At 36.4% G+C, this 25,899-nt stretch overlaps 2 protein-coding genes across 10 annotated transcripts in view; both read right to left on the bottom strand.

The window, feature by feature from the left end:
* Positions 1-3,141: 3,141 nt before the first annotated feature.
* Positions 3,142-21,021, bottom strand: prmt2 (protein arginine methyltransferase 2). 5 transcript variants are annotated; one of them, XM_067443603.1, is made up of 9 exons: positions 20,844-21,021; positions 19,699-19,875; positions 19,386-19,547; positions 18,251-18,415; positions 17,980-18,155; positions 17,352-17,481; positions 17,127-17,263; positions 16,814-16,976; positions 3,142-3,448 (listed from the first exon to the last, which is right to left on the bottom strand). In XM_067443603.1, exons 1-9 carry the CDS (start codon positions 20,922-20,924, stop codon positions 3,311-3,313), a joined length of 1,329 nt encoding a protein of 442 aa, XP_067299704.1. In that variant the 5' UTR covers positions 20,925-21,021; the 3' UTR covers positions 3,142-3,310. The 5 variants fall into 5 exon arrangements, with proteins under 5 accessions (XP_067299704.1, XP_067299708.1, XP_067299705.1 ...); XM_067443604.1 differs by lacking the exon at positions 3,142-3,448 and adding an exon at positions 11,575-12,012; XM_067443606.1 differs by lacking the exon at positions 3,142-3,448 and adding an exon at positions 15,775-16,602.
* A 2,615-nt stretch (positions 21,022-23,636) lies between these two features.
* Positions 23,637-25,899, bottom strand: part of LOC137075248 (UDP-glucuronosyltransferase-like) — a 59,768-nt gene continuing 57,505 nt past the window's right edge. For all 5 annotated transcript variants that reach the window (XM_067443597.1, XM_067443599.1, XM_067443598.1 and 2 more), the window contains exons 2-5: positions 25,664-25,795; positions 24,935-25,022; positions 24,553-24,772; positions 23,637-24,021 (exon numbers count right to left, since the gene is read on the bottom strand). In XM_067443597.1, the coding sequence (XP_067299698.1) occupies positions 23,742-24,021; positions 24,553-24,772; positions 24,935-25,022; positions 25,664-25,795 (720 nt within the window). In that variant the 3' untranslated portion in view covers positions 23,637-23,741. The remainder of the gene's footprint in view (positions 24,022-24,552; positions 24,773-24,934; positions 25,023-25,663; positions 25,796-25,899) is intronic.

Genomic DNA, 25,899 nt, shown 5'->3' with positions numbered 1-25,899 from the left:
AGCAATGTTGACATCATAATTGTTTACTTTTTTTAAAGTAATTGTGATGAAGTCATTCTCTTTAGCTTGGATGCGCACTAGAGCTGGGCAATAAAAGGTTAAGATACATGTATGTGACATGTTTAAAGAGAGAGTCATCATTTACTCACCCTCAAGTTGTTCCAAACCTGTATGGGTTTCTGTCTTCTGTTGAACACACAAAAATATATATTTTGAAGAATGTTGGTAACCAGATATTTGATGGTAGCCACTGACTTTCACTGTAGGAAAATAAATACAATGGAAGTCAATGGGGCCCATAAAGCTTTTGATTACCCAGGTTCTTCAAAATATCTTTTGTCTTCAACAGCCAAAAAGAAACAACTTGAAGGCGAGTAAATGACAGAATTTAAATGTTTGGGTTTAAAGATATTTTAGCCATTATGTTGCATTAGAACAATGAGGAAGATGATTGGGAAAGCATTGAATGGTTTAAGGCCAAAGTACATTTCTGATCATCTGTCGCATTATGAACCATCCTCTCAGGTCATCTGGGTCAGGTCTGCTTTCTTTCCCCCGAGTCAAAACTAAACATGGAGAAGCAGAATTCAGTTTTTATACATAACATATCTTGAACAAACTCAAAGAAAACCTGCAGTCCTGTGGCAACTCTTCATTTTTTTTAAAATCAGGGTTTAATGTTTGCCACTGCCTTTTATTAACTGGAAAGGAATGATGATACATTTCTTACACTGCACTTTAAGTTTTACTCTCCTGTTATCATGTTTTTTTAATTATTATAGAACAATGTCTTCTTATATTGACTTTTTAAATTCCCCAATGTTGCTTTTTTGTTTTATGTAAAGCACTTTTGGCTTGGTAAAATATGCAATTCAATTTTGCCTTGCCAATTCAAAGACTCATATTTTCATATAATGATCTAAAGAGTAAAAGGATATTTGTGGCTTTCATAACAAATTATTATAGGTTGCACGTTTCATGTTTATCCCCTTGAAGGTGTACATGTAGCATGCTAACCACATGGCTTCATTCTACAATGTTACTAAGCTAAAATCTCACCGTTCATACACGATAACAAATAATGTATATAATGAGCATATGTCAAAACGAAAACACAGATACTTACAAGGCCAAATCATGTTTACTGTTGCCCGTTGTTGTTCTCCGTTCTCCTCTTCTTGTGTAAAAAAAAAATCCACTCCAACCGACAGAAATGTTTTTCGCGATATCTGCCGTTGCCAGTAGCACAGGCTACAGTTGCCATCTAGCGGTTGAGAGTGGTAATTCTTTTTTTTTTTCTTTTTTTTTTTTCAAATATATCTAGCTTACGATTTTCTTTGACTGTCTTACATTTTAAGTGAATGTTATGCGGGACAGCAAAGCTAAAACTAATTCAAATGTTTACAAATGGGTGGGCTAAAAGCAGACTACACATAGCCCGTCCAATTCAGAGCTAAATCGTGGCTACAGATAGACCATGACATGAAATGACACATCTTGCAGATATTATTGACAATGCGAACATGATGTAATATTAACCATATCATGTGCTACATTGCCAAAAACTAATTAATCAGTTTAGTCTTTTGACTAAAAGTGGGCTACGAATAGCCGGTCTGTATAGGAGCTAAACCGTGGCTACACACAGCCTATGCACATATCATGTTAAAGAAATTATACCAAACACCTTGTAATCACTGTTAACTTTGCTTACATGATGAAATATCATACATCTCACAAGTTGTTTGGACAAAAATTGGATGTAACCAAATTCAAGATTCTTTTGGCTAAAAGTGGTCTACTCATAGCCGGACTATATCAGGTCTATAGTTAACCTAGACGGTGAAATGACGGCTATTGCTTGCTGGGTTGTCTCTTGGCATTTTTTCCTCACATTACTTTTATACTTTAAGTAGTTTTGAAACCAGTACTTTTACTTAAGTAAAAAGCTTGAGTTGATACTTTAAAAAAAAAAAAAAAAAAAACTAGTATCTTTACTTGAGTAAAGAATGTGAGTAGGCTACTTTTGACACCTCTGCTAATAATGATATAGGGAACCCCCAACAATAAAATAATAATAGGCCTAATAATAATTAGCCTAATAGAAAATACATTAGATTTCAGTGATATTTTGACGACTCAAATAGGAAATGTGCCCCATACTCATATGCATGAATTATTGAATTATTATTATTATAATTATCAAATGTCCCCCATACTCATTGTTTATTAGCCTATACAATTTAGTTGTTTGAAAAACCATCGAACTGACCCCAAACCAGCCCACTTTTTACTCGCACAATCAAATTCAAAACCGGCCAAGACTGAAACCCGCTCAATCTGGCAACATGAGAGGAAACGAGAGGTCTTGTTCCTTATGAAGCTGTATCCAACTAGTTACAGAGCTTCAGCTGATCAACCATGCCGCATCTCATCTCTGATATTCCAGACAAACTGCGTTTGATACTGTCTAAGGCTGCGAATATATTTCTAGTCATTGTCATGTTTTACAGTTTTCAGTACGTCTTTAATTCGCAGTATTCGTGCTCATGCACACCTGCGTTTCCTTATAATATGGTAACTTACGTTCTTTTCGCTCCTATAATATTGTATTTTATTTTAAAACTAATGAATCAAACTAGAACAAAGGTTTGTTGGACTGTTTGTTGCTGTATTTTCCCTCAAATCTTCCAGCTTTTTGGAATCTGTCTGTTCTGGGGAGGATTCATCCTTTTAGACGGAGACGTGTTTCTCTGTATAGTAACCCGATATAATGACACACTGCGTGAACTTCCATGCAAGAAGAATCTCAGTCTTGAAGAAATAAACATTACTGCAATCTACAAAAACTGGTCACAGGTAAGTAGCCAATAAGAACAATTTCAACTAACATTTAGGAGTTTCTTCTGAATGGTGAGATTACATTATTTGTTATGTTTTTAATGTCTGATATCAGAAATGATAATCAGTTTGGACTGTATAAAGTGTCCTAACTTTTGATTTGGATACCGAGGCTGCCTTTACTCCCGTTGATTTTTCAAAATGTGGGTCGCACACGCACACACACACACACACACACACAATTAAACTTCCCCACCATTAATTGCCCAGGAAAATACAGAATGGTTTCATTTCTTTGGGACATGTTTTCATGGAATTTGCCATAGATGTGAGTTAAGCACAATCATAAAACACAACAAAGGATACACTTTTTACGAGAACAGAGTCGAACATTTAGGTTACAATCATCCTTCATTGGTTTTGTTCTTTCTTGTGCAGTTTTTTGGTTACATCAGCATAGCTGTTGGTTTTATTGGATGGTGGCTGATATCAAACACCAAGGTTGGAGAGTCCTGTGGCAGATGTTCTTGTCAGTGTTTGAAGGAATGCTGCAACCAGTTCTGCAAATGTAAACCATACTACAAGAGCCGGTATGAGGAGCTTCTGTCTGTGGAGACCGATAAAATGCTGGATGAAAAATTGCAAGAAATAGCCAAAAAGAAAGCAGAAATGATATGTTTAAAGCACATTGTTGAAATAGAAAAGAGTGAGTTTAGCAAAAATAGAACCACACAAATGGCTGAGAACGCTTGGGCTGAAATATCTCGGCCAGATTTTTATACATCAGACATTTATGATAATCAAAAACCACAATTTTGTATCTATATGTAAGTATCTTTGAGTGCCCAAAAAAGTGCTATTTAAATGTAACAAACTATTATTATTACTTATTAAGAAGCAGATGTCTTTGATATTTTCCGTTTCTGCCCAACCAGAAGTGAAAAGGGAGGGTGACTAAAGTTGGGCACAGATGCTGAATAATTGTTAATAAATACAAATAGCTACAAAGTAATTCTGCTTGTAAAAATGTATTGTCTACTAATAATAATTATTATTATTTTTTTCTAAAGAATGTATATCAGGATTTCTGGTATAGAGAGCTAGTATGTCTGTAAAATGAGACATTCTATGATTGTGTGTGGTGCTACTTCAGACACCAGTTATTACTGCAACAATAATTAATTTACAGTATGTGTGTATAGCTTGTTCTTTGTACTGTCTGTGCTTGAATAAAAATAATCGTTCAATGATCAGTTTCTACCACATCCACACAACTTGCTACATATAACAACCTGCATTCAACATTCAAGCAGACATATATATATATTTGTATATGTTAAATATAGATGAATCTTTATTACATTTATTACATTTATGCATTTATGCATCTGGCAAACGCTTTTATCCAAAGCGACTTACATTGCATTCAAGGCACACATTTTTACATTATTGTAATTTCTTGCTTTCCCTGGGAATCGAATCCATGACCTTGGCGTTGCTAGCGCCACGCTCTACTAGTTGAGCTACAGGAAAGCTATTTTACTATTTTATACTATTATTAAAGTTATTCAGTGGATTTTCTTTTTCTTTTGTTGCTTGATTAACATTAATGACGGACAACAGCAGCCAGTTTATTAGTCTGCTGTCACTTCAACACACTAATCCTCCCAACTGTTTACAATCACTACGACACAACCGTGTTTAAGTGAGTACTCTGAAAAAAAATGACATTTTGACATAATTTTGTGTGAATTCCATGGACAAGCGTTAAAAGACTTAAAGAGAACTCAATTGAGTCATGCGCTGACGTCTGATAGAAGGCTTTCTGTGTGCACACTAAAAAATAGACTGAATAGAGTGGTGCAGGTATGATGTCACTTTGTATGCCAAACGTGAAAGCGAGTTTGCATTTTAGCACTTCTGGTTCTGGTTGGTTAAATGGCTGAAATAATGCCTGTGGTGAAAACAAGCTCAAGCATAGACAGTAAAAGAAATAGACAGAGCGATCCCATTGACTTCAACGACAGAAAATGAGGTCAATCAGAGGCGCTCACTTCCTGATGGCTGAGCGAACTGCACAGGCTCAGACTGAGCTTGACAACGTAGATGTGACGTGAGCCTCCTGTCTGACAGCTGTAGGTCTTCTAGTAGTTGTGGAAAGTGAAATCTGAATCACGTTGTTTAAATATTTTCTATAAATAAACAATGGACAAATGGAGTCTTTAAACGCCTCAGATGTAAAGTTATTCACTGTCAAAGTGACTCAAAAATGAATGGGAGTCAATGGGATGCTAACAGCAGGTGATGGCTTGGTTAGCAATGGCCGCCCCTATGGGTGGAATGCTTTCCGAGTGCTAGATTACCCCCTTGAGCTCAAGACACTTCACATTCACTTTTCACACTTTCACCCTGACGTAGCAGTAAGCATTTTTTACAAATCGCAACAGCACGAATTACGTGAACAGCAACATATTTCTGCTTCAAATATTGTGCGTAGTTAACAGTGTGTGGTGGTTTCAGATTTTGTATTTTAATTAAAGTGCTTTTGTCAGTCCCGCACTCGTATTCTACCTGACAGAATGAAAAGCTTGTACTGAAGGCAGAGCGGTTTGGCCAATCAGATAAAAGGGGCGTTTCAGCGGCACACACGTGGAAAAGAAATCTGGAACCCATAATAAACCGATTTGTAAACCACAAACCAAAAATTTAAATCGAGCCAAAATTTGTTTTCCGTTTTTAAACGAACAAAAAAACGAATAAACATGCCAATTTATCTTTTCTCGTTATTCCATTCCAAACAGGAAATGCAATGATAAAAATGTACAACTTGCCCCTAACCTGGGGTAATTTGATCCACATGAATACTATTTTTAGAACAATTTGTCATAGATGTGTATTCTGATCATTTAAAATGATAGCAATTATCCTGAAATTACTTTAGATACTTTTATTGTACTTTGACCTAATTTTCTTACTATCATGAGGACCACATAAGTAAAAAATAAACATAAAAAAGGCTCATCATACCCCACTCTCCCCCTATTCATTACAGGGAGAATCCTTACAAGCTGCAGTAGGGAGTTTTTAGCAAACGTTGACTTAACCTTAAAATTTGCCCATACTTTGACTACAAACCTGGGCCCTCATTTATCAAGGGTGCGTACGCACGGTTCTGTGCGTAGTGAGTGCGTAAGAACAGTTTCACGCAAAGTGTGGGATTTACCAACTTGTACTTATACATAGAAATGTGTGTAAATATAAGCACACCTCTAAGCATGATTACGCAGAGAATGGTAGAACAGCGATACTACACATAAAACAGCATGTAAAGGGTTACTTCAGCAATTAAAATATGGCTTTGTATCAGTAGAAACCTGGGAGTATATTCGAATGATCGTGCTAAATTTATATATATATATATATATATATATATATATATATATATATATATATATATATATATATATATATATATATATATATATATATATATATATATATATATTTATTATTTGGATGGATGGATGGATGGTTGGATGGATGGATGGATGGATGGATAGATAGATAGATATAAAGTCATTTTAAACACAATGCGTAATTGGTTTCAAACCCTAAAAAAACAGTTGTGACAAATGTTGGATGCAATTATTTCCTTGGACCCAACCCACAGTTCCCTTACTGAAATCCTCAACAAGCCGAAATAAAATGGGGCTTGCATGCTATCGCCAGATTTCCAAACAGAATTAGAGCCACAGACTGCACCCACATCGCCATAAAAGCACCATCATAAACCAACAAATGTAATTATGTAAATAGAAAAGTGTTTCATTCTGTTCTCTGCTAGACAAATAATCATTTGTGTTGCAAATTTGTTGTTGTTGTTGTTGTTGTTAAACGTCATTGTCATCAATGTCAAAATGATTGACTCATTTTGTTTTTTTGAAGTTCCTGTTTTTGCCATAACTGCGGTGAGGGAAAAAAATGTTTTCGTGATTTTTAAAGGGATGTGTTGTCACCATATATGGTTCATTGGAGGCGTTTCTGAATGCTAATGACTGTGAACGTGAACGAGCATGGCACTTAAGGCTGCAACATACTCCGCAAGAACAGAGAAAAAAGTTCTCGCTCCCAGGGCTGCGAGAACAAAATGACGTCATTTTGTCCTCGCAGCCCTGGTTTGAGAGTTTTCGCAGCTTGTTTCTCGACACATCGCCTGAGCAGAACTTTTTTCATGTGCGTGTCCGAGAACTATTGTGTGATTGGTCAGAGATTTAAAGTGGGCGTGGTTAATGTGGAGAAACGCAGATGATCGGCACCTGCTTTTCTCGTGAAGTATGAATGCACTGGCCAAAACAAACTGTGTTCTTGTTCTTGCCACCTCGAGAAAACAAACTAATTTCTTTGTTCTTGCAGAGTATGTTCCAAGCTTTACGCACATGTGGGATTTATCAACAACGATTGCTTACTCATGTGCGTAAGAACTGTGTACGCACGTTTGATAAATACGGATTTTCTTGTACTTAAAGGGGGGGTGAAATGCTGTTTCATGCATACTGAGCTTTTTACACTGTTAAAGACTTGGATTCCCATCCTAAACATAGACAAAGATTCAAAAAATAATGTTGGACGTTTGATGGAGTATTTCTGTGTTAAAAATACTCATTCCGGTTTCTCACAAGTTTTTTTTCGAGTATGGGTCGACTTGACGTTGATAGAACGGAAGGTCCTTGTATGGGCCGTACGGCTCTTCTCCCGGTAGGGTGCGCGCACGTGTGACTAGAGCGAAAGAGGAAATGCACGGCCGTAAACACTGCTCAGCTGCAGATCCAGTCTTCCGTGAACACTTATGTCGGTTATAGTCCACTTCATTCCTCCACGCGCTCCACTTCATTCCTCCACTTTGACATCAAGCGACTTCAATTCTTCAGCACAGCATTCCGGGAAGGCAGCGCTGCATTTGAACCGATTTTAACGCAGAAATGCTTCAGTCGCATTGCAGAGTGGATCTCCACACTCCAAGAAGTGTGTTTTTGACGGAGCGGTCCCAGCGATAAAGGTTCGGTCCTGCTTTGGAAGCAGCTGGTGAGTTAAACTGCTTCAAATGTCTTTATTGTTGGCTATCGTCGCGTGAGCAAACATCAGTAAACGACACGATCGCGTGCTTCGTCATTCAAATGCGCTAACGGTTACTCCATTGCTGTTCTATGTATAACGTTACACTAGTCTGACGTGCAAAACCGTTTTGCTTGCTACTAAGGTTTGGTCACATACAATAGTCCATAAACCGAATCATGTCCTCATAAACTGAGAGTAAAGACAAATGTTGACAGGCCACTAAATACAGTACATACCACAGAGACGGACGTCCTGCTGTTGCTGTTTCTATTTCAGCCTCCGAATTAGATTATGGATCATATCTATTAGCTGAGATCAATAGCAAGGATTTCTCCACGCTTGAGGACGTCACCGCTTTGCGCATTCGTCGTTCTTTAGCTCCGCCCACTCAATACGCCTCCAGGCGCTCGTTTTTTTCCGGAAAGACTCGGTACAGCCCATATTTCTTTTACAGATATAATAAAACTAAAGACTTTTCGGGTATGAAGGATGCAATACTACTCTATAGGTACTCAAGATTGACATGAGATTGACGAATTTTGCAATACATGTAACGTAACTATATGACGTTGCACTATTTCTATACGTAATAAATAGCTAGTAAGATAATATAACGGCAACTAACGTTACAGTATGCAAGTAATTATTCTATCGATATATAACGCTAAATAAGGTTTGCTAGTAAATTATTTCAGCAACATGATAAGCCAGTGAATTAGTAAGTTTTAATAGTTGCTTTGCACAGTGCGTGACATTTTATCTGTATGTTATGCGGCTAGAGTGTTGACACAACGAGGAATTCACACCCACAGCAACTTCGAGGGAAGAAACAAATCAGGCAAGAATACTTACTTGTCAAGAAGAAATGTGGCTAACTGTGCATCGTTTTTTTGTTTCTCCGCCATAAGCAAAGCTGTGGACACACCAGTGATCTTGAATTTAAATGCTTGCTGTGCATGAGAGGGGGTTGTGATCAGGGCATGAGCTTGATTGACACTGCTAAGACACTCCTTCTGGCTCTGATTGTTTTTTTCTTACCGGGAGCGGTGTATTTCTGCAAATGGCAATAGGACCACTGGGAGGACCCAGAGGAGCTTGATTTTTTCACAGATTACCTGTCTCATATTCTACTGTCAGGAAATAATAACAAGTTTAACAAATATGTAAAAAATACAATTTTACAAAAGTTACCAACTGCAGCTTTAATTGGTGAAGTCTGGTGCTAATCTCTTTATTGTGATACAGTAGAAAAGCACATAAGATCTTTCATTTTTTAAAATTTTAAGTTCAGTCTGGCTAAACTTGACATGTTTAGCCCCCCATCTCCTGCAATTGATGTCAATGCGCATGCTCAAGTAGCCTGGTTAAAACCAGATCATTCTCAGTAGTAACTGAGTTATGGTCTGTTAAAGCTTCAAAGACAAATAATTTCCAAAGGGGTGTCACCAACCGACGATGACATAGCAGAGCGACGGAGAATCATTTGAGACAACAATTCTCTGTTTGTGGTTTCAAGGAAGATGATGCAATGGCTTATTAAGGCGTTTGCTGTTGTTTTTACATAAATATAATATTAGCTAGTGTCCACCGCCACTCCATCAACATTTTTGCAAAATTTGGAAAACCTAATAGCATTTCAGACCGACTGAAACATCTCGGATTGACGGTCGAACAGAAAACATCCAGCTCTGTTCGCATTTGCCCCCATTGAAACCCACAATAAATAAGTAGTATTTAAGCAGTAATAAGGAAGTATTGCGATTCGAACGCGATTTGCAATTTTTGACAATAAAATAATATTGAGGATCTTTGGAAAATTGTCTCACACAAACTTTATTCAAATTCAGTCATTTCAGATGTGTTAGAACTTTTTCAGACTAGAGCATAGTAAGGCTAGTTATTTATTTACATTTTTTTTTTTTTTTTTACATGATAACATGATATGATAGCAGATTCGAACGAGTGATATTCCAATATATATTTCAATATATATTTACAGTCAATGGTTTGAATGAGCTCTTTGCCACACTACTTGCAGAGCAAATCTAAATTTGCCGGAAGTCGTCTGTGTTTTCCCAGGCTAATGCACAAGCTGAAACAAGCAGAATGGCAAACATGAGCTTGCAGCAAAGGCTTTGAGCATTCAGTCTTATGTGGCTGAAAACCTTAACCCACATCCTTGTTTGGCACAAAGCAATAGACGATGGTAGATATTTTTATGTAACTGATTAGATGTAGATCAGATGATGAGTTCAGGTGAACTACACAGATGTTTACATGGAGATGTTTACGCATTTGAAAAAAAAAAAAATTCTCATGGTTATTTAAACATATCAATACTTACAGCAGCAATTTTAATTAATTAATGTATTATATCACGTGAATGATTCTGCTATTTTTAAACTGAACAGTTTTATTAGATGTACAATTGTATATGATTATTAAAATGATGAGAATGTGAGACATTCAAACTGACCAATCAGATAATTACACCTTTACACCTAAGGTGTGACACACATTTTGGCCTACAGGCCTTGAGGCTTATCAACACATCTGTCTTTATAAATTCCAAAGGACCCTTGTGGTTAAAACAGTAAAGCAAATGTCTTTGTTCATTTTCAAATAAGTTTCAATGCTACAGCAGACTTCAACTCAACAGACAAAGCAACTACATCATCATATGAGGATATGACCATTCATAATTTTTAATATTAACATTAAGGTAAAAACAGCTAAGAGCAATTTTCCTCTTTTGTAGGCTAGGCTATAAGAAACCTTTATAATTGGATTAGCATAAATGTAAATTTAACATTAATATTCATATTATTGGATGGTTCATAATGTGATATAGAGTGATGTAATAATCTTACACTCAGCATCAGTAAGTTTATCTTTTTCTGTACAAGTTGAACGGTTGTTGTAAGCATTATATGGGCATTGGAAGTCAAGTTTAAATGTGTCCTGAAAACGATGCACTGCTAGAAGCCAGCTTGTTCATCAAGATCCTTGCAGCTCAGAAATGTTTGCAGTACTGAATAGGTTATGTAGTTAAAGGTATTAAACATAGTTGCAAGAAAAAATGTGAACCGCTTGCAGTATCTGTGAAAATGTGAATAATTAAAAAAAAGAGATTATACAAAACTATTTTATCTGTATTTTTTTATTTAGTCCTGAATAAGATATTTTACATAAAAACAAGTTTACATATAGTCCACAAGACAAAAAAACAAAGCTGCATTTAAAATGACCCATGATGTTTAAAAAAATTGTTTTTTTTAAAGTAACTAGTAACTGTAACTAATTACAAATTTTCAGTAACTGAAATTTTTGTTGTGATGTTTGTTCTTGAGGACCTTGTTTGTCCTGAGCAGTTAAACTGTTCTGCACCTTCTTCAGTTTTCCAGCGGTGACTATGATTTTGAGATCCAAATATAGACTACAGGTATATTAAATTAATTAAAGTAAAAAGAAATACGCAATTATTCTTGCATAATTGTATTTTTATATATATATATATATATATATATATATATATATATATATATATATATATATATATATATATATATATATATATATATATATATATATATATATATATACCTAATGGGTCTGGGTTTAACTGAGGTGTGTGTGTAAATCTTAGATAAATTAGGGCTTTTTATTGTTTTATTAATTTATGATACAGGAAATATTGTTTGAAAAATAGTCAAAAGGTTATAACCCTAGTGTACAATAAATCTAAACTCACTAACTTAATATAAAGATAATATACAACAACAAAAAGGTTTGATAACACGATTATACTATAAAGATGATATTTTTGTGCTAGTTCACCCATTAAAGGTAGGGTAAGAATGATCTAAAACACTTTTGTCCAAATTTGTTTAAACTTTCTTGTCAATACATAATTAAAATGTAAGTACTCTGAAAAAGAGAATATAAAAATTGAGTGACTCTATCTTCATCTGCAATAAACACCGCTCATGCTTGGGTGACTGTCACTCTCTCGGTACCATGGCTTTTGCTACAGGATCTGCCCACATGTGCACACCCCTAGGAAAGCAAGGCACAAAAAATCTTTAGATAAACAAAGAAATCAAACATGAGTAAATATCGGCGGGGCTTTACAACGATGGTGAGAACTGAGGGACCTGAAAAGCGACTCTGTGATGGCTATATTTCTGCTGGACAGGTAATCATTCATTTTGATTATACATTTTTTGGTTTATGTTTTCATGAAGCATGTATCACTAGCACATGTAGCTGCCTAATATAGCTAACATAACATTACTTAGCATAAAGTTACAATGTTATACACTTAGCCATTAGTAGAGATGATAAATACTCAATATGCTTAGCTCAAGTTGATCGCTGTCGTGTTGAATTTTGAAAAATTTAACTTTAGATGACAAAATGCATGTGTAAAAGCTAGCACATCGCATCCAGGAACTTTTCAACTTTCTACTAATCAACAATGCTTTCATCATGGAAACTCTTACATGCAAAACACCGTATATTTTATGAATCTTACACTAAATTCATCTTCATCACAGTATAACTGATGTTATTGGAAAAACATGTATCAATGCTACCCGTTTTTAGCTTGCCTTATAAATATAACTAGCTCATTACCAAATCAAACAAAAATATATTTTAAACTTTACCAGTACCGGTATTCTAGCTTGATAGTGAGTAATAAAAAAACATCTTATTTGTTTATATTCATACTGATAAAGTAAGATTTTTTTATTACATGTGATTCTGACATGATGTCACTGTATGCACACTGCTCGTCTCAGGTCAATAATGCTCTTCCAGCTGAGCGGCTGGTGTAGCACGTTCATGTATTTTGGGGGCGTGGAAAGACTTGAGAAAACAGTCATGAGAGGTCTACAGACACTAAATTTTTATACTTTCCTTTTTAGAGTACTTACAATTTAATTATGTATTGATATATAAAGAAAGTTTAAACAAATTTGGTTAAAAAAAATTAACCAATTCTTACCTAACCTACCTTTAAAGGACAACTCTAGGGATTTTTTTTAAAGGGGGGGTGAAATGCTGTTTCATGCATACAGATCTTTTTACACTGTTAAAGACTTGGATTCCCATACTAAACATGGACTAAGTTTCAAAAGTTAAGGTGGACGTTTGATGGGAGTATTTCTTTGTCAAAAATACTACTTCCGGTTAGTCATAAGTTTCGGCAAGTTTTTTGCGATCATGCGTCCCCTTTGACGTTAATGGGGGCGGAATTTCCTTGTATGGGCCTTACGGACAATTCTACCGGAAGAGCGTGAGAGAGAGAGAGAGAGAGAGAGAGCGAAAGTAACAGCCTACGCCCATCAAAGCGCTGGCTCGTAGGCTGCGCTGCACAGGTGATGTGCACAATTACAATGTCACCAAAAAAGTGCGTTTTTGGTTGCCAGACCAAGACAGTCCTGCACAGATTCCCCAAAAACCCCACGTTAAGGCAACAGTGGATGTAATTTGCTTTTCCGGATCAGCAACTGAGTTGCGCGAATGTTTATATCTGTTCGCTGCATTTCGGTGCCGACTGTTTCATAAACAAGGCCCAGCTCGACGCCGGATTTTCCAATCGCCTATTGCTAAAGGATGGAGCAGTCCCAACGATAAAGGTCCCAACGTTAGAACCGCAGGCTGTGAGTTAGACTGCTTCAAATGTCTGTGTTTTTGCCTATGCCCATCAAGTAGCCCAAACATGATCACGTATAGTTAATTGATCAATGGAGCATGTGATGTGTAGTGCGTGTACATTTGTTTAGCTGGCCACTATATGTGTAACTTTATGTTTGTGTATTGTAAAAGCACTCCAAACAACAATACACAAAGAGTGGGGAAATATGTTGAACTAAATAAGCGCGCTTCTTCATTCAAATGCGCTACTATTCCATGTCTTTCTATGTAAACACTAACTTAGCCTGCCGTGCAAAACCAGTCCGCTTAATAACGTTACAATTGTCTACACAAACCACGCGTAAACACACACACACACACGTGCACAACTGCACTTCCCACATGTACACCTTCAAAGACAAAAATACGACGATATAATTCAAGTATAAATATGTAAATACCACAAGCCGCTAAGCATATTATATAGTTAGTGTATAACTTGTACCACATAGAGACGTCCTGCTCTAGTCGTTTTTGCTGCTGCTCCTGTTCAACTGCAGCCTCTGGGTCTGATTCCGGATCATAGATGTATGGCTGTATCTGATTAAAAGCCATATTTTTATTTTGAATAAAGTTTTTTTCCCGCTGTTAGGGATGACACAGCTTTATGACGCACTCGACTCAACACAATAGCAGCAGCGAGCACACGTCATTATTTAGCTCCGCTCACACGACACGCCCCCACCCGCTCTGCTTTTTTCGGAAAGACTCGGAACAGCGCATCTTTCTTATATAATTATAAAAAAAATAAAGACTTTTCGGAGATATGCAGGATGCAATGCTACTCTATAGGTACTCAAGATTGACATGACACTGACTGAAACTGAGTGTTTCACCCCCCCTTTAAGTTTATCTCTATCGTTATACCTTTGTGAGTTCAGTCTATAGAAAAAAAAAAAAAACGAACCGGATTGGTGCTTGCAACACGGAGTTATTACAGTTAATGCCCAGAGCCCCACTCAGCTAAAACGGCAGATTTGGGGGCATAGACGTAAAGGGTGTCTTTGTGCATCTCAAAAGACACAAAATGCGATTAAAATGTCTGTCCAACATGAATAGGGCCCTTACATGACAACGAGATGTGTTTAGCTACTTAGCTATTCATCTGTTGTAGACAGCTAGCTGCTCAGTGGGAACTCAATGTTGCCGGAAAAAAAGGCAAATAGTCCAGTTGGGAAGAGCGTCATGTGTGTGTAAAGCATGATTATTTTATTACTGCACATCTTTCCTCAAGCCGTGTGTGCCCAAATGTAAGGATAAATAAAGTTTAGATTACCTCCACAGTGGTTGCACCCATCTTCGACTACAGAATGGCATTTTTCTTCAACCGGCCCCGCTGTGTTGTGTCTGTGCAAGTTAGTCATCCTTGTCAAAGTATTTGCTGCAAATTTTCACATTCTTTTGCCACAATTCAGAAAGGCACAAACGCGAACCATTTCTTCTTTACTTGTGAGCCCGATCGGATCATCACTCTAGTGATGTCTGGTTCACGAATGAATTGTTCTTTTGAACCGGTTCTTTTTAGTGAACCCGTCGAAACAGTTCACCAAATCGGACTGAATCATTCTTAACGGTTCATGTCTCAAATCAGGCCCACAAATTACTTTAGTTACTCACTTTCTGACATGAGTGACAGTCCCTCCGAATAGAAATAAACTAATGTCTTGAATTATATGTTGTAACGCCAATCGTTTACTGAACTGAGACATGTTTTGCTGAGAGAACTGATGAACTCATAAGAAGCTGATACTGAGCATGCGCATGTAACTGAACGTACAGCGGTTCTCGGATAAGCAGTACATAATCGAAAACCATTTCTCTCGGACACGTTCGATACTGAGAACCGACGAGCCGATGATCAGAGCAATGAGATCACTCTTCATACACTCGACGCTCCTCCCAACTGGACTATTTGCTTTTTTTTCCTACAGGACTTCAGCGCGAGACTGTAGCTAGCCTTCTAAAACAGATGAATTTAAACAATGGCTAAGTAGTTAAACACATCTCGTTGTCATGTAAGGGCCCTGTTAATGTTGAACAGACATTTTAATTGCATTTTGTGTCTGTTAAGAGGCAGAGACACCCTTTACGTTTATGCCCCAATAACAGCTGTTTTAGCTGATTGGGGGCCCTGGGCATTAACTGTATTAGCTCCGTGTTGCAAGCACCAATCTGGTTCGTTTATTCCTTATAGACTGTACTCACCAAGTTATAACTTAAAAATAGCCTGGAGTTGTCCTTTAAGGGTCGATCCCACCATTTGTTACAGGTTTTTTTTGTCTAGAAATCTGTTCTCTCAAGCACGCACCAGCAATTTCTCTTACAGTGACAAATGCAAGGCAACAAGAAAAATGGTACTGCTCACCTGACAAAATGCTATGCTGTCCATCATCATCATACAGAAGACAGCTCACCATACACATTATGACCAATGTGGCAGCACCATATTTATAAGCCCTTTATCTCAGGCACATGCACACTATGCACTCTCTCACCACTATGATCTAGAATTCAACGTGCCAGTCTGACAGAAAACCATGTAATATCCTGAGTTGGAGCTGCACTACACATCTTCGCTAGCAGAGTGTGCTGTTGCTCCAGAAAATGCTTCACTTCCATTAATGAAGCGATTGAAGAATAGAGAGGCCTTGCTTACTCCTTTATTGTTATTACTATATTAAAAAATACAGACAAATTTACAATTACTGAGACCTGCACAAAATATTTTGTTGTGTTGGAATCATAGATTTTAAAATCGGAAAAAAGCCTTGTCAGTTTTATCTAGGTAAATGAAGCCTGCAAATACCTTTTGTGAGGTTAAGATTTGTAGTGTCATGTTTTATGAACTGCTGTTTTAATAACAGCAAATAGAAAGACAAGGTTCTGTTTAAAGTTCATGGCTGTGTCTTATGGTCACCTCCACATTGGAAAACACTTTGTCTGGACCTGCAAAAATATTCAGAATGTGAATGAAGCCTTGTGCTTCAAATGTTCATGTTGGTATTACTTCTGAGATTTCTTAATGCCCACAAAGTAAAAATCTACTGGTAAGTTGATAAAACAAAACAATTGCCAAAATGAAGCAAAACAACTGGAAAACAAATTATTTGTTTATTGATTTTAAGGAGATTAAGCAATGATACATGTACATACTCACCTTAGAATCTTCAGTGCCGTTTATGTTCCATGAAAATGTGACTGACAAGTGACGTCTCCAGATTGGATTTCTCTGCAGACGTATGGAGCCCACTATAATGTCCCCTTCCTCGACTTCCACTGGAGCATCCAACATGAAAAGAGTCTGTTTCCAGTGAGTGATCCTGGAGAAAATGAAGGCTATGTTTTACATTTAAAGTTACAGATTATCCTGTGAACTTAAAATTAGAACCTGCATTCAGATCTGAAATTGCAAACTGAATATTAAATATGATATCACGTATTTGGTTCTTTTTTAAGTTTGTGCATCATACTCTGAATATGGTCCTGTGTTCAACTCCAGTGATGATCCATCCTCTTCTAAACTCTGGAAATGTGCACTGAACCAGACAGTGAAACCATGGAAAATGCCTGACTTCTCAACAGTGAAACTAAACTCTCCTTTGAGTCTCTAGAAGAAGAGGGGGAAACCAGTGTAGTTAACATTTGCTTTCATTTAAAAAATGGTTATTTAATATAATCCAAATTCTAAAATGTACCTCTAAGTCTGAGACCTGTATTGTGACCATTTCAAGAGTGATAACATCAGCTGGAGTGGACAAACAGTCCTCAGGTAGGAGATGATGGCTAAATTTAGGCTTGGAGAGAAACTCTTTCTGTGCAAGTGACCTACAATACACACATGCACGGTCAGAGAACTCAATTGTAATATAACAGTGATGCATTTTGATGATCAAAACATCTTGTTTCAATAAAATCCACAGTATACAGTGATACAGTTTTAATTACTCTTAACTACAAATTATTCAATAATAATAATTAATTGAAATACTTAGTTTTATTAAATAAGTAATTTAATTATTTTTTACACAGCAAACATGAAGTAGTACAAGAACATCTGAATTCTTTTTTTCCCCCATTGACTTCCATTATGGTCAATCATCTCAAGGCAATTTTTTGTGGATATATGATGTTCAATTTACAGGTGTCCTATCCCAGCATGTTCCACTAACATTTGACAACCAGAAAGTACTACAATAATGTTGGCCTGTAAACATTATCATTTTAGAGCCACTTGAGTTGATATTGTCACTTAATGCAATGGCAAGCTGCTGAAATTCACACAACATGTCACAAAGAGCTGTATATCAATAAGAAAAGCCTCACTGTAGGTAGCTGAAGTCTAGACCATACGGTTTCTCCCAGAACTCCATTTTTTGCCTGTAGTCAGAGAAGGCCTGGCAAGGAACGACTGTCAGACAGGCAGAGGACGGCCAAATCATTCCACCTTCCTTCAGCCAGCGATCACGTGCCAGCAACACTGACTCCAACATGTACTCAAACTGAGAGACAGTGATAAAGATCAGTTTATTTCTGTCTGAATATTAAAGTGAATTAAGCAGTAGGCCTAAGTAGTATTTAAAAGCTGCTCTCGTACCAGAAGGCAGTTGCCCATCCACTCTGACACTAGAACATCCACTTTCCCAGGAAGAGTGAGATTCTCAGCTCGGTCCCGAAACACTGTTACGACTCCCTCACAGCCATTCTTCCTCACTAGTTTCTCAGTGTGTTCTGCCATTGAGCTGGCCTCCACAGCATATACCTACAGGAACAAAAACAGAAGGAAATTCTTCTTCTTTTTTTCTTTTTTTAAATCGAGCAGTTTATTAAAACCAAATAAAAAAGTTTGGATATATTTTATTTAGAGGCCCCAAACTGAGAAAAATCAGTATTAAGATTTTCTACTACAGGTTTTGTTGATAATTTAAAGGCTTAATTTCACAAATCAAATATGACATAGTAGACTTTACATGGTTAAAGAACTTTTACTAATTACTTTATTTAAATGGTTAAATATCTAGACTGATAATCAGATCCTGTATAATCAGACTGATAATCAGAGCCTTTATGTCTGTTCAAACTCCACAAGATGCCACCAAATAAAGATGACGAGGATTGTTCATATTTAGGGCACCTGTTTGAGTTTACATTAGAAACTGTCGATATAATAAAATATTCATATACACATAAGGTGTATATGACTTTCTTTTTTCAGCCAAACACAATCGAAGTTATATTAAAGCTTTATAATGGAAGTGAATGGTACCATCATTCATTCATCATTTTTTAAGCCCCAAAAAGCACTTCCATCCATGACAAAAGTAATCCATATGGGAGTTAATAAAGGCCTTCTGAAGTGATGCATTTTTGTACAAAAAATATCCATAATTATAAATTTATAAACTGCAACAAACTCAAGCTCCTCAACATATAGTTTGTAAAGTTTTAAAAATTTATATTTTTCTTATAAAAACATTTCTTTGCTTCAGAAGGCCTTTATTAGCCCCCTGGAGCTGTATGGATAACTTTTTTGATAGATGCATGTGCTTTTTGCGGCTAAAAATGGTACCATTCATTTTTAAAATAACTCCAATTATGCTTGGCTGAAAGAAGAAAGTCATATACACCTAGGATGGCTTGAGGTTGAGTAAATGATTGGATCATTTTCATTTTTGGGTGAACGAACACTTTAACAACTTTAAAGCATTCTGCAGATATTTAGTTTGTCTCACCGCTGCAGGTTGTGCTAGAAGGGCACAGAAGAGGCTGATAATGCCTGTCCCACAGCCCAAGTCCATGACCACCTTCCCCCTCAGGGAGGCGCTATTACTCAGGATCACCTGCCTGTATGTTTCTGTGCGGGGTTTATCTGACAGCATCTCCAGATGAAGCCTCTGAGAGAAAGATCCAGATAATACATGTTAACACATAGTTTGCTTCTATATGAAGAATCATTTGAGTTTAATCCTGCCATTGTATTGAAGACATTTTAATGATTTAACTGGATACTTGCTAGGTTTTAGATTTAACATTTAAAGTACTTACTAATGTCCCATAATTTCCAAAGTATTCGTCATCTTGCCAAACATCTTCTACATCTTCTATACTTTTGTGCAAATAGCTGGATGGGACATAACCAAAAAGACCCTGTAGTTCAGCCCACCACCACACGTCTGAAATCCTCTCATGGACCAGCAGTTTATCACCAACTGAGAAACTAAGCTGTCAGTTAAAAAAGAAAGTAAAAAACGAAGAGAAAAATATTTGTTCTTTTGTGCATATCGTCACATGTGAACAGATTTTGGTCAATATGTTTCTCTATCTAAAGCTATGGCTTTAGAAGACTAAAATAGTAAGCAAACCAGAAGTTGAATGAGCTGTGGCATTTGGTCAACCATTTTAAAAGCGAATGAAATAATATTCCACTTAATCCTTCACGTGCTAGTGTACGTTATTGTGTAAATGGCGTGTTGCTTTAAGCCACTTAGGGACGCTTTAGGCCACTTTTTTTTGTTTTTTTTTTTAGGTCGACAGCGTACCTAAGCAAACTTTATATAATGTCATGCAATCTGATCTAATTATCTGTGACAGTAACAGAGCTACAGATAATCAAGAAAAAAAAAAATCAGATATATTCATAATCAAAGATGTTTTCTGAAATAAGTACTACATTTTATAGCATTTTCATAATGTCTGTCCTGTATATCATGATTTTAAATAACATATAGCTAGGCCAAACATATAGAAAAAGGTAAAAGTTCACACTCAGTAGGTTTTGTGAGGCTTTATTCAAGTCATGGAGACATTAAAGTTATAAAAACATAAGATTATAGAAATCCCCACGGAAAAAAGGACGAAAAGTTTAGGTCGACAGCGTATAACGTTTTGTAGACCTTACTGTAACGTTACACCTTAAAACATAGCAGCTTTTACACATTGTTCTGTTTTTTTGTTATAAGTCAGAAATGACAAGGAGACCGCTTCATGCCTTCAACTATCCAATACAAAGTCAATGGAGATAAATAGAATAAACCTCTTCCCACAGCAAAGTATTTGAATGCGACGTTCTCACGACTTCAGAAGTGGAAAGTAGGAATATAGCACGTGAAGGTGTCAAGAATCTCACTCACTCACTGTTTACGTTATTTTGAGAGGCGACCATCATGAGCACAACAGCATTTATAACGTACCTGCTCATCTCCTTCAGCCACAAAATCCGCAATGCCGACATACTCTTCAGCTTCACCCTCTCTGCTTTCATTTTCAAGCATTTCAGCACGTCAAAAAATGCTAAATGTACACAAACTACGAAATGCAACCGCAGGTGTCTACAACAAAGTGAAAGGAACGTTTAACTTTTTCCCATGGCGCCCCTCCCACCACATATTCTTTTTTTTCAAAATAAAAGCCCTGTTGCAATACATAGAAATTACAGTTGTCATATGTTTTAACAAGGGTCAGAAATGAAAGGTCGAGCTTAAAATGTATCCCCTAACGTCACAATTATTTCTTAAACTTCTGTTTATTTAATCTTGCATGCGTCTTTATCATAAAGTAACTTTACACACTATTCATTGAAACTCTGCAAAACTACAGTGAAAACAGTTATGTTGTGAAATATTATTGCAATTTAAAATAGCTGTTTTCTATGATATATGATATTCATATGTGATATGAATATCAAGTAAATTTCAATGTGTTCCCGTGATCAAAGCTGAATTTTCAGCATCATTACACCAGTCTTCACTGTCACAAGATCTTTCACAGATTATTCTCATGATGGTTTGCTGCTCAAGAAACATTTATTTTTTATATCATGTTGAAAACAGTTGTGTAAACATCGTTTTTAATGATTCTTTGAACGCTTTCTATTTTAGATAAATGCTGTTCTTTTGAACTTTCTATTCATCAAAGAATCCTGGGGTAAAGAATTGTGAGCATATTTAGCATGAAAAAAATAAAAATAATTAATCGTACATATCCCAGTCTGAACCGTACTGTAATTTTGAATATTAAAGTGCAAACGAACACCTGAGCACTCTTTTGGGTTTGCTACTTTTACAATTAAAAACCGTATAAGGGTAAAAACATGACAGACAGACAGACATGATGTAAGCAGCACAGCTACAACTAATAAAAATTGATAATCGGTGTACGATTATTATCAAAAATTGACAATAGTCAATCGGTTCTGAGGGGCCCCCAAATAAAATTCTGCTTAGGGCCCCATGAAGGCTTGGGCCGGCTCTGATTCAATATTCCGTTTCACTCGGAAATATGTCACACTGAAGAAAACTCACTTGTTAAGTCTGGTTCATTGGGACTTTAAAGGTCCACTATGTAATATTTTTGTAGACTTAAATCCAAAAACCACCAGGCCAGTGTTATATATTTTGTTCAGTTGAGTTCTTACAATATCCCAAAAGTTTCCAACTATTTGTAAATTTCGAGAAAATTGCTATTTTAAACAAGGAACTGGGATGTATGAGGGAGTTGCCTGTCAGTTGCGTCATATCTGCGTTACCCTTGTTTTCCTGTTTTATTTGGCAGAAGCGCTTTACTCTTAGCAGTGTGCAACAAGTGTCACAGCAGCCGCAGAGCAAACACACAGACTAACGTCAACATTATTTTAAACACACTCATATGTATCTAATATGATAAACACAGCTGCATCACCTCATACTCATGACCAGAAGAGCGGAAATGGAGTCGGCGACTATGTTCCATCATAATAAAAGTCCTGCTGCCCGCGAGCTGTGTGTTTGCGTAACAATCACTTGCTCAGCACCACAACACTCGGTCCTGCTCTGCTTCATACTACAGTAACGTTAATAACCGCAACCATGAACATGATTTCTGCCCGAGTCGAGTCCTATCCCGATTCTTTTCCGAGGTGAAGACCGCATGTCCCAAGATTCTGAGCTCAAGCTACACCTTTGTTTCGAATAGACACCCTCTAGAGGATGGAAAAATTACATAGTGCACCTTTAATGTGTCCTTGCTGAATAAATATATTGATTTTTAAAAATAAAACATTGTACTGACCCTAAACTTTTGAACAGCAGAATAAAAAACTTCACAACAGCTCAATCACAACAACTAAATCATGCATTAGTGGTTAAAAAAGTATATCAATTTTAATTTTTTCTTGAAATAACAGATTGTTTCACAAGATAAGACGCCATTCCTCTGCTGGGATTGTGCAGAGCCCTTCGATGCCATTTGAAAGGGCATTGACTTGGACCTTCAACCCCTTGGTTGCAATTAAAATCCATAATATGAAGAAAAATCCTGGAATGTTTTCCTCAAAAAACTTAATTTGTTTTCAAATGAAGAAAGAAAGACATGAACAATTTGGATAACATGGGGGTGAGTAAATTGTCAGGAAATTTTCATTTTGAAATGAAAAATAATTCTTTAATAATTCTTTAATAAGTATACGAAATATTGGACTGGTTTCACAGACAAGGTTTAGATTAAGTCAGAATTAGGCCTTAGTCAAATTAGGACATTTATTTTGCTTTTATAAACATGTAGAAAAAAATGCTTTACTAGTCTGCATCTTAAAACAAAACAATGACACTAACATATTTTAAGATATGCTAGCAAGTTGCTTTCAGTTTAAGCAGCTCCAACATGCATTTTAGTCTGGGAATATTAAACCATGTCTGTGAAAATGAGGATTATCATTAAGTTTTTAATCATTAAAGCCTATTTCAAGGATTGAGACTAAACAGACAGCAATTGTATGAAGGTACCTATATAAGCAAACTTTATATAATTTCATGTAATCTGATCTAATTATCTGTGACAGTAGCTACAGATAATCAAGAAAAAAATATCAGATATATTCATAATCAAAGATGTTTTCTGAAATAAGTACTACATTTTATAGCATTTTCATAATGTCTGTCCTGTATCGTGATTTTAAATAACATATAGCTAGGCCAAAACATATAAAAAAGGTAAAAGTTCACACTCAGTAGGTTTTGTGAGGCTTTATTCAAGTCATGGAGACATTAAAGTTATAAAAACATAGATTATAGAAATCCCCACGGAAAAAAGGACGAAAAGTTGTCTTCATGTATCTACTCCTTCTTCTTTTTCTGAGTTTTCTTGAAGCATTTCCTGAAACAGAACATGCAGCTTTTGACAGTCACAAAAATAACAGTCACTAGAATGAGGATAAGAAAGCCAATGACGTCCAGAGAATGATACTGAATCCAGTTTAGCTCATGAGCTGCAGTCCTGAGATGATCTGCCCCTTTGTGTCTCATGACAAACTCAGTCCAGAAAACAGCCAGGTCTAGAGGCTCAATGGGCCGGTCTCTGTGAATAGCTGAAAGCTTTGTCATCTTCTCCTTGTAACTGTTGAGTCAAAGATGGAGGAAGTATGTTTATATTTTGTTGCATAAAAAAAGAATTACACAAATAATTAAAAAGAAATGGCAAGTAACATGTTGAATTAAGCATGAATTTTTGAAGCAGAGACTGAAATCATATTAACAAACCACTTTGAGTTCATTACTAAATGTTTTATGATCTCAAATTTTAAAAAAATATGTTCAATCAAATAAATTTTTATGAGTATTTAGAACTTCCTTTTTCTTATAAGTTCACAAAACCGACACTTTTAAAGTAATTGTTTCACTGTATTGAGTTTTAGGAACTTGTTTCTTTTAATTTAGACAAGCTTAAATGTATCTGAAACTGGGATGGGATTTATATTTCCCTGCGTGCTTTTATGACACTTACAAGGGAGAGTAGATGCTAAAATGCATTTGTAAACTTTACATTTCTTAACTTAAAAAATGTGATGGAACTGATTACCTTAAATTTTTATTTGGGTTTACATAAACTACATTTCATACACAGGCTGAACATAATTCATATGTTTACCTTTTGTCATTCAGGACCTTTCTCAATGCAACCAGCAGTTTATCTGAGGTCACATCAAAGATACTCAGGGCTTCAGCAACTCCTCGAGCGACTAAGCGCTGGGCATTATCCCCTTGGTCTCCAAACAGAGGAAGCATCACCATTGGCACCCCATTACAGATTCCCTCATAGATTCCATGTGATCCGCCATGTGTAATAAAAGCCTTAACCTTAGGATGGCCTGCATCATACAAGAAAACATTATCAACACATTCAGTATATCAGTGTAATTCAAATTATTTTTTAAATAAATTAAAATATGACATGAGTTCCAAAAAGCAAATTTCTTTAAATCAAAAAACTTCCAGGAGGCTTAGCGAGTCAAATGAGAATATAATCATACCTAAGAGATCATTTTGTGGAAGCCATTTCATCAGTTTGACATTCTTTGGAGCATTTTCAGGGACTGGTCCAGTGTGCCTCCATAGCACCTACAAATCATTGAGAGCTAAAGGTTAAAAATATAAAGCAATGTAATCCTAAACATACACTGTGATGACATGCATTATTTTGCATAAAATACATATTGTTTCACAAAATAGGCCTATATATGGCTTGCCATCAGAGTTGCCAAATCTTTTTCACAGCAATGAACAGAGGCAAATACCGCTCTTTTTAACCAAAATGTTGTAGTTATTCAAGCCAGAGATGTGTGGTTCAAGGTTTTGCTAGGCATACTAAAAACTTCCAGGCTGGTAAGTTGAGGGAAGTTGGAGTTGTCCTAGAACAGAGTTTAGACTCCCCTGGTTTAATCTAACTGAACCCACATACTGACTTTTTACCATACAGTAATTTTATTCAACATCTTTATGTCATTACCAGATGCTTTTTGTGCAACAGTAATACATTTCTTAAATAAGTATATATGCAGACTGTAAGATGTGCATATAACCAAAACCAGAGGTAGCTTATTTTGGTCTTTTTTTCTTCTCTAGCAAAACATGAAAAAACTGCTGGCCATACTTGGACCCAAAAGGGTCATTAAACATGATCATGATAGCGTTACACATTAACGTTTGCATTTCAATTTAATAATTTAAAAGTAGTCTTTATTTGATGCTTCCACACTTACCCTCTGAGGTATCTGCCTAAATGCCTCAAAGAACTCTCTGGCTTTGGCCTCGGGTAACTGTGACACCATGGAGCCCAAAGTGAAGACCACAAACCCATGCTCTCCAGAACCATTCACAAACTCCTCCAGCTCCTGTACAGAGACCAGACATCAGCATTGAACATATATATCACATTTCATGGACACAATGGAGCACATTTTGTTAACTCCCCCTTTTCACTGCAGTTCTTCTTAAA

This window comes from Pseudorasbora parva, chromosome 5 (genome assembly GCF_024679245.1).
Source record: "Pseudorasbora parva isolate DD20220531a chromosome 5, ASM2467924v1, whole genome shotgun sequence".
Lineage (NCBI taxonomy): Eukaryota > Metazoa > Chordata > Actinopteri > Cypriniformes > Gobionidae > Pseudorasbora > Pseudorasbora parva.
The sequence above is the reverse complement of the archived record's forward strand: the minus strand, read 5'-3'. Positions and strand labels throughout refer to the sequence as shown.